This window comes from Grammomys surdaster, unplaced genomic scaffold (genome assembly GCF_004785775.1).
Source record: "Grammomys surdaster isolate TR1022 unplaced genomic scaffold, NIH_TR_1.0 278, whole genome shotgun sequence".
Lineage (NCBI taxonomy): Eukaryota > Metazoa > Chordata > Mammalia > Rodentia > Muridae > Grammomys > Grammomys surdaster.
The window spans coordinates 4,467,145-4,477,072 of record NW_021604719.1 but is presented as its reverse complement, the minus strand read 5'-3'; the positions used below and the strand labels follow the sequence as shown (position 1 = coordinate 4,477,072).

At 35.2% G+C, this 9,928-nt stretch overlaps 1 protein-coding gene across 1 annotated transcript in view; it reads right to left on the bottom strand.

The window, feature by feature from the left end:
- Nucleotides 1-2,180: 2,180 nt before the first annotated feature.
- The window catches only part of Ap3s1 (adaptor related protein complex 3 subunit sigma 1), a 43,991-nt gene continuing 36,243 nt past the window's right edge, over nucleotides 2,181-9,928 (bottom strand). Inside the window, exon 6 of the mRNA XM_028777143.1 lies at nucleotides 2,181-3,430. Coding sequence (XP_028632976.1) covers nucleotides 3,302-3,430 — 129 coding nt within the window. The 3' untranslated portion in view covers nucleotides 2,181-3,301. The remainder of the gene's footprint in view (nucleotides 3,431-9,928) is intronic.

Below are 9,928 nucleotides of genomic sequence, written 5' to 3'. Positions count from 1 at the left end.
ACTCTTATGTTGAAATGCTAACTACCAATGCAAACGTATAAAGGAGCCCTTTAGAAGTAATTATGTCATGAGGATGAGGCCCTTATGAATGGAATTAGTGGCCAAGCACTTGGGAGGCAGAGGCAGGCGGATTTCTGAGTTCAAGGCCAGCCTGGTCTACAGAGTGAGTTCCAGGACAGCCAGGGCTACACAGAGAAACCCTGTCTTGAAAAACCAAAACCCCAAAAAACCGAATGGAATTAGTGCCCTTAAGAGGTCCTGAAGAGCTAGCTAGTCCATTTATCCTCAAAGGACACAGCTAAGAGGTATTTGTCTGGACCAAAAAAACCAAGGCCCTTGCCAGACTAAAATAAAAAACAAAGACAAAACCAACAAAAACAAACATGCTGATGTCTTGATCTGAAATGTCTTAGTCTCCAAAACCGTGGGAATAAATTTCTGCCATTTATAAACTACCAACTGTATATTACTTTATTACATAGCACCAGGCCAACTAGGGCACTAGTATGAGTCTTTTTCAATATGTACTTTGAGGACCCTTAAACTTCAAAAGTATTACAACCCAAGTAAATATTAAGAAAAATGGAAGACGGGGGATGCCTGCTAAGATTAAGGAAGGAGATAAAGAAGTTTAGGGAGTGGCGCTCCACGTGACAAACCAAGGGCCTTTTATTTATCCAATAATTTCATTTCCTTCCCCAAATCTTTTAAATATAGGTATGACAAAGTGTCATACCTATTGGGTTGGTATGACAACCCAAATTACTTTCATGTTTTTACAATCCAGTCATTACCCCCTCCTGGTCCGCCCTCCCCATCTCCAAGAAGATGTTCCCACCCCACTCCCTGTGGCCTCAAGTCTCTCAAAGGTTAGGCACATCTTCTCTTACTGAGGCCAGTCCAGGCAGTCCTCTGCTGTGTATGTGTCAGGAGCCTGGGACCAGCTAGTGTATGCTGCCTGGTTGGTGGCTCAGTGTCTGAGAGATCTTAGTGGTCTAGGTTGAGTCTGCTGGTTTTCAAATTAGACTGCCTTCCTCCTCAGCTTCTTCCAGCCTTTCCCTAATTCAACCACTGGGGTCCCTGACTTCAGTCCATTGGTGGGGTATAAGTAACTGAGTCTGTCTCAGTCAGCTGCTTGCTGGGCCTCACAGAGGACAGCCATGTTAGGCTCCTGTCAATAAGCACATCATAGCATCAGTAATAGGCCTTGGCGCCTCCCCTTGAGATGGATCCCAGGTTGGGCCAGTCATTGGACCTCCTTTCCCTCAGTCTCTTCTCCATTTCTGTCTCTGCAGTTCTTTTAGACAGGAACAGGTCAGTGTTTTTGACTGTGGGATGGCAACTCCTTCCCTCCACTTGATGCCCTGTCTTTCTACTGGAGGTGAACTCTACAAGTTCCCTCTCTCCTCTGTTGAGCATTTCATCTAAGGTCCCTCCTTTTGAGTCCTGAGAGTCTCTCACCTCCTAAGTCTCTGGTGTATTCTAGAGGGTCCCCCACCACCTCCCTGTCCCCCTGCAGGTTGCATATTTCCGTTCTTTTCAATGGCCCTCAGGGCTTCTCTCTTATTCCCACCCCCCATACCTGATCCTGTTCCCCCTTTCACCTCCCCATCTCTCTGCCTACTGTGATTGCTTTCCCTCCCAAGTGAGATTGAGGCGTCCTCACTTGGGCCCTTCAGCTTTGTTTATCTTCTTGAGTTCTGTGGATTGTATCCTAGGTATTCTGTACTGTTTGGGCTAATACTCACTTAGTAGTGAGTACATACCATGTATGTCCTTTTGAGTCTGAGTTACCTCACTCAGGATGACATTTTCTAAAAGATTGATATCAGGGACATTCAGTAACCCTTTCTATCTTTCCTTCACTCTGCTACTGGCTCCTGCTGTTTTTCAATGATCCTAAGCACATCCCTGAATACGGGCTCTGCTGTTCACTACTACCTCTTCCTGACCACCCTCCCTTTACAAGTTCCCACTTGTACAGCTTTCCCCTAAGTCTTTTTACCATCTCAGAACTGGTGGAATTGCAAAAACTGAAGAGTCAATTTTCTTTTACCTCAATATGATAAAGTCTGTGATTTCACATAGAAATAAATACAATTCAATGTAGGGGGAAAACTCTATTAATAACAGGTTGTTTTGACTTATTGCTTAAAGTGGTGAAATAAATGAGACAAAGCTTGAAAAAAAGTGATTTCTTTTTCTTACAGAATTCTTAAAATTCATATATAAAACAAATCTGAAGAAGTGCTTCAAAGAAAACATGTCTGGAAAGAGAACTATATGGAAACCATGGTCTAACTAGGGAATGAACCCTAAGTTCCTGAAGGAAGAGTATACGTGAAGATATGAGCCAACAAGAAATTAGTCCATATGCCAGAACTCAAAAGGCAAAACCAACCAATCAAGATTCAACAGTTGGTTTAGCTATGACTTTATAACTCTATGTGCAATCTTACAAACAGCTATCTGCTGACATCACTGTTCATCATCTGGGCAAGAATGTAAGGCCAAGAGTTTAAGGCAAGGGTATTTATAGAAAAACAAAACATTTCTTTAACACTTTTGAAAAAGACACACAATCTCCTACTTAAGTCATACAAAATAAACATGTTGAGCTACATCACTGGATCTCTGTGACACAGCAGGTTCTGAATGACTCGGTGAGCCTCTGAGGAGTAAAAACATGAGTGTGAATTGAAAAAGTCAACATTAACAGCTGCTTAACAGTGATAAAATAGACTTTTATTTACTTTGTTGAGTCAGAAGGTTGTAAAAAAAATTATTGCTAAAGTAGATACCAAGCAAAACAGAAAGGTACTTTAGAAGTCCAGTTACCTTGGAGTTTATTTAAACTAAAGAAAAGGTCATGTTTTCATGCAATACATACTTGGTTCTTTAAATAACAATTGTGACAAACAGCAGAAAGAATTAGAGAATGCTGCACTTGTGATCCATACAAAACATCAACATCTTGGGTTGTACATAATTAAAGAAACATCTCACTTTTCGAAATACTGTAATAGCCAATATATAGAGGCATGCCTTTATGAGGGCATAGGAATGCAATTTAGAAAAGGAAAAAAAAATCACACGGGAACTAGTCAATTTCTTTAAAATCACTGAGCAAGAAAAGCAACATTGAACTTCCATATTGATTTTATGCAGCTTCTATACAGTACCTTGACTTAAATCCAAGAGCAAAGTTAAGACTCTCCTCCTCTATTTTTGGTAAACAATTGCATGGTAAACTTAGATGACTTTCCCTCTGGGTTTTACCTGGGAGTGGCCTTTTTAATATTTATTTAAAAGAGGGCAGGTTTGGCACTTTTATACTGATGTCACCAATGTTAATATTTCTTGGGATCTCAGGAAGATTCATATTCTTTACAGCTGATACAGCACGGGCTGGAGCTCCCGCTAAGCCAGCCTGTATACGAAAGCAAATAAAAGAAAAAGAAAATGTACAACTCAGGTGTAGCTCATTACAAACAAACTTAGCAATGGAAGACAATGATAAAGGTTTTCACATCACAAGCTTAGAGAGCAGATGGTAGTTTGAATCAGTATGAGATGGTTACTTTGAAATACTAATCTATAAAGAGAAAACAGTTGACACATTAGAAAATATAGTGAATACATGCAATAACAATGTAAAGAAAAATTTAAGTACGAATTATATGTGCTACCCAGATACCACACACAATGTTCACATAAAGCCTAAATTTTTAGCTTCAATTTTAACAGTGATGAGTTTTGAAGAGTGATTATATTAGTTTCCTTATTAGAATGTCTTAAACAATCATGACAGATTTATTTTTATTTTAAAATGGAAATTATCACCAATATATGTTTGTAAAATAAAAGTAATAGTAATTATTTAGTTTCTTTATTCAGGGCTACCTTTACATTTCAAAACAATGAAGTTTGTAATACTGTGGAAGCTCTTCCAAACTTTTCTAAGAAAGGTCTAAAACACTAAATTAAAAAAAAAAAATCACACCTTTAGAGAAGCCTTAGCCTAAAAAGAACAACTTTGCCCAAAGCTGAAACTGCATGGAGACTCTCCTGAGCAAGTCACCAGAAGAAATCTAATGATTTCACATGCTTTGTCATCTGAAGTAGACTCAATAACACAAGTCAAGTTTCAACCACACAAACTTGGAGAGAGAATAGTTTATGTAAAGAAATCAATTTTAAATTTATAGTTATTACCATTAGTGTGTAACACTAGGCTTCCTCTAGTAGGAACATTTATAATTTGTCAAATAATTTGACAAAAACTAAACTTAAAAATGAATATATGTAACTTTTGAATTTTATTAATAGGCTTCATTGTCAAGATTTAACATACACCATAAGATTTCATTGTTTTTTTAAAAATTCAGACTATATAAAAAGCAAAGGCCAACAAATACATCTGAGTTCAGTGGCATTGTTTTACAAAAAACAATTAAAAAAAAAAAACCCTTCCCCTCTGATCAATTACATCTATGAAAAGAAAATATCCATGAAATTTGAAGCAATAGTTTTAAAGTCTCTTTAAATAATATAAGTTTTTGTCTTCTGTAATCCTACCTCTCTTAATTAAAATAATAATAATAATAAAGCTGTTGTTACCTGAGAAAAATCTTGACTGATACAAAATAGGCCAGTGTAAACTATTTGCTGAATAAAGGATACAAACATTGTTAAGCAATAAAATAAAAGCCATGGATTATCAATTTAGGATTGGAAATAGAAAAATTAGTAAAACTATTAATAATTGATATGGTCTACACAGGCAATGATATGGGTGATAATGGATGAAAGCTCCATACCCAAGTCCAGATAAGGTGGAATAATTCAATTTCTGTAACTTAATGAAGGCTGTTTTTGATGCAAGACTGAAAATTTGATTGACTTCTTCATTTGTACCTACCTGAAACAATGAAGCTTATGGTATGTATACCCCACTTCCTTCCCACCCACACCCAAAGATGTTAAAGATACAACTAAATATCACATCTTCAGAATAATATAACTGAATATACATCATATTCAAAAGGATCTTTAAGTTGATAATTTCAAGTAAAAGTCCTAGCTATCAAAATTTAGAATGACTCAGGACCAAATAATTTAGTTCAAATATGGTTACAATCCTGTAAGTTTTCCTTTCCCAAAAGCATGTTGTCTGCAAGGGAACAGAAATTATCTCAAAGTTGTAGGCATCTGGAACTATCATAATTTTTCCAAGTAAAGGATTTGGTAAATTTTCAAATTCCCAGATCAACTTGCTACTATTTTAGTGTGGAATTTCCATAAAGGATTACATATAAAAAGGTGACTATGGAAAAGTATTTGAATGTAAATATTTTAAAGGTATAGATTATTAAAAGATTCTATTATTGAGAAAGAATGTGTCTTATTTTGCTCATTTGATAGTTTACTTTTATAAAGAGGAGCCCTATTTTTTACTATCGTGAAGTCTTGTTTTCTATTAATACCATGTGCTATAGCTAAGCTCAGGCAAAGTAAAAGAAAACATCCTGTTACATTTCATTAAACTATTTCTGTGACCAATGATAGTTTCAACTCTTAGCACTAATTAAAATATACAAAGTCACCATAGAAACTGATGTCAATAGCATTTATATGCCACATAGTGCTATGCAAAACCACAAGTTTCTAAGTGCGACAATCTAGACCTCTTCTAAACATATGCAGCAAGCCATAGACATGCAGAGGATGGGAACTATTTAGAACACGCAGATGAATTAGCAGAATCAAATTATTTCTCAAGCATGTTCAATGCTTTTGTGTAGTAGGTATACTAGGAAAGTAAATGCTAGTAGACAATGAAATATATATTTTAATTTTAATTAAGCTAATATTCAAAGAGATCAGATTCTGCAGAACATAAATAAAAAAATAACAGGCCTACTGATCACTTCATAAAGTTTACATGAATTATAGATGTTTGAAGGTAAATTATAACTTAAACAAAAAGACTGTGTTATTCATATAACACCAAAACAAAAATTAAATTTCATTTTCAGACGTCAGTGACTGTAAGTCTGAAACAGTTTTACTAAAACATAAAATATGGAAAAGGTAATTTCCTGTTAGGAAATCAGTTTTTTGACACAGGTGAAAGTAATTTTCATCTTGGCTAAGCTTATTTTTTTGAAGATGTACTCAAAGCAAATAGGTAACTTTCACTAACAACTTTTTCAACAGCAACATTTATAGAAATTAAGTTCACCTCACTTTTTAGTGGAATATATCATTTTAGAATGTAAAAAATAAGATATTCTTGACAGTACAGCATTGCTGGTAAATATTTAAGACTGCATAGTGGACACAAAGCAAAAATAAGAAGAAGGAAGTTGTACTGGAGAAATAACTTGTTTCCATCGGTTATACCAGCGCACTACCATGGCAGCTAAGCAGCGGCCACTCCACTAACGAAAACAAATATATGAATCCAAAGCAGCTAAGAGTATGAACTGGATGAAAGAATGAAGTACCATAGAGAAAAGAATGGCAATGTTTTCTCTCCCATGAGGTTAAATAAATTAACAGAATTAAGAGAAAGAAAACAAAATGAAGTCTGCAGGTATACCAAAATGAGGCCAAACAGATAGAAGACTTGTACAGACATACTCTTGGGAATTTCAAGCACCTGAATCACAAAGATAGTAATGGATGGATATGATTTGGTTTTGATTTTGTTTTTAAATTGCCAGACCCAAAAATAAACAAAATATGTGCAAGCAAAACTGAAAAAGCAGCATTGCTAAAATATATTTGAAAGAACCTGAAAACTTCCTTTTCCTCATGCAGTAATCAATTTTCTTGAAGGGAAACAGAATTAATAGTACTTCTGATTTCATAATGTATAAAATACCATCCTACCACCTTGAAGTATTTTCTTCAAGCTTGAAATATAGTATTATGAGATGGTAGTTGGATTAACCTATACAAACTGAAGTCTTTCTTTACCCTTTCTTCTAGAAACTGCTATATGAACATTAGTAATTTTTACCTAACAGCCAAATCAAACAGACCAACATTAACAAACATGGTATTAAATGGTTTCAGACTCAAAATCATTAACAAAACAATGACATCATTAACTAAATTTAATTAACATTGTTTTTTAGTGAAACAGAAAATCCCAAATCTTTTAATTTCTTAATGGGAGGCAGATTAACTTTTAATTTGGGAATTTATATAGCCTTGTTGTTGCAGGGCACAGTGGCACACACCTGCAATCCCAGAATTCAATTAAAAGCTAGCCTGAGCTATATTGCCAAAATATGTCTCAAAAAACAAAACAAACAAACAAACAAACCAAGCAAGACAAGACAGGCTTGTTTCCTGCTTTGAAGGCGGTGCTTAAGTCACAATTCCTAATGCATTAGACATCCTGATGACAATCTAGTGAGCCGGACCTACAGCACTTTATAAGCAACTTTAGCAAAATTTCAAAAGCTTTTAAAACCCTCAAAAAAATCAACTTACATATCATCTTCAATTTTACTTTTAATCCCTCTCCCTCTCTCTCTCTCTCTTTCTCTCTCTCTCTCTGAAAAGCAGACTGACTTTGACCTCTGCTTGCTTCTGCTTCTCAAGTACTGGAAATAAAGGCGTGTGCCACCACACCTGGCCCCACAGTTTTAATCTGTGACAGAGATTCTGCCTGGGTGAAATAAATACAGCAGACAAATAACACTCAGGATTTGATTATAGGTAGTTCTGAGCATAGCACATGACCTCAAGAGTCCTCATATTAATTTCGTAAAATAGTAAATGTTCCTATCAAGTTAAGGGGAAAGTACCAACTCATGTGCTAACCTTCCTACACTTCTACCTTAATTCTTTTGAAACAGATACATTTAATTTCTTTAAGCTCAATTACTAGTTTTAGTAATTGTTAAAAGTTAAAAGACCTAAGTGGCTATTGTCTCTTTTGTTAGAAAATACTTTAATACAAGTAATTACTGGAACATAGAAACTGCTGGTAATTAGTAGGAAGAGGTCATTAGATATTTTCCATACCAGAAAATAATACTTAAATATAGGGGCCAAAAACTGTCTCTGAAGTACATAATAGACTGTAATCTCAGACTAAGATATAAATTATACTTACTATAAACCTATTACTATGCATCACTACTTCTCAAGCCCATCCAGACTAGTGATGTCATGGCAAAAGAACAGTGCCAGACTCTCCAGAAGGCTGTTCTAGCCAGTCAGGACAGGTAACAACTGCTAGCTTATAGAGCACTTTGTCTCCCATAGAGTCAATTATGCTAACTTGGAAATTTTCAATTGGAAGTTTATAACCATTTTAATTATTTTTCAGAAAGTGATTTTATTAAAAAAAAAACAAAAAGTGCTCATCATCATCACCACCATAAGGCTTTTAAAACAGTAATTCACTGCTAATTTATGAAACAATCAAAGGTATGTGTATTTGTATGTATGTTTTAAGGTAAGTGGGTGAGTGTGGGTTTGTGTATGTGTGTAGCACAAACAAGAAAAATTAGTTTGGTAAATCTAGGAGTTTATTTAAAACTTTTCCTATCCTTCCAACAGGCTTTATAAACCCAATGTGTTTGAATGTTTAGTATTTTGGTATATATAATTTTATTTTTAGATCTCATTCATCTTTTAAAAGTTTAGTCTTTTTGTTAGCCACTATGCACCAGTAGGTCAAAACTGTAAAAACAATTCTGTTAAGATTTTGGAACTGAAAACCATTTACAAGGAAAGGATTTTTAGTCATTGAACTATGTAACAGTCATCACTCTAAACCTCCACTGCTCCCCACTATATATGAAAACTCAAAAGGTTCAGCTTTTGGTTTCAAATTCACAGCTTCCAAGACCCAGTAGGTAATTTTATGTTAGAACCTTAATGTAGAATTTATTTTTAAAAAAAGAATACAGGCATATCTATCTATCTATCTATCTATCTATCTATCTATCTATCTATCACTAGAGTTAAAATGAGACTGGTTCTGCTAAGGGGATGCTCAAAATTAACTTTTTATATATAAATAAATTGTCATTTCTACAAATGTAATTTTTCAATTAAATGACCATGTTTTTATAAAAAAAATAAAACAAAGAATTAAAAGTTTCCTTTTACAATGCAGGCAGACAAAACAGAACAAACATGACGCCAATGATATACTAGTAAAATACACTACATCCAATAAAAGATGGAGAAACTACAAGGAGAAACTAGAATGGAAAATAGGCTACAGGGACTATATGGGTTCATTAACACAAAGAATTTTTGAGTCTGGCCTAAAAAGTAATTGCCTTCGACATCATTTTGCTTTCCCTTTGTTAAGTACGTTTTCTCAAAGTCAGCAATACCTTGTCTACCTGTCCTGTCTGGGAGACTGAAAGATAAAGGTCTGTAAGAGAGAAGAATGGAAAGAGCTAGAAAGATCAGGATGTTCAGGAAAAAGGAGGACTGACTTAAAAAGTAGTAACTAAATTCAGATCCATTTATCCCCCTTAAGAATAACACGAAATACATAATTCCAACAAGTCTCCCACCCCATCCCTTTACCACCCCCAGAATTCCTTTTATTCCCTGGCAGATTACTGGGTGACTCTCAAGCTTCCCGAAACCCCACCAACCTCCCAGGTTAAACCCTCCTTTCCCCAAATCCCAAAGAGACAATAAACCATTTTTTTCCTATCAGATCACAATAGATGAAAATACACTGTGCATGCCTTTGCCTCTCTCTTCCTTCAGGATGGGGCAGTCCTGTCCTTCTACCTGTCTAGACACTAGGAATTAAACTGGTCACTCTCTTCCATCACTGGAAACTCACTGCCTCAAAGTCACCATATTTAATTATTAAAATAGTCAACCATATTTAATTATTAAAATAGGTAACCTAGATAAATACTTTAAAAGCCAT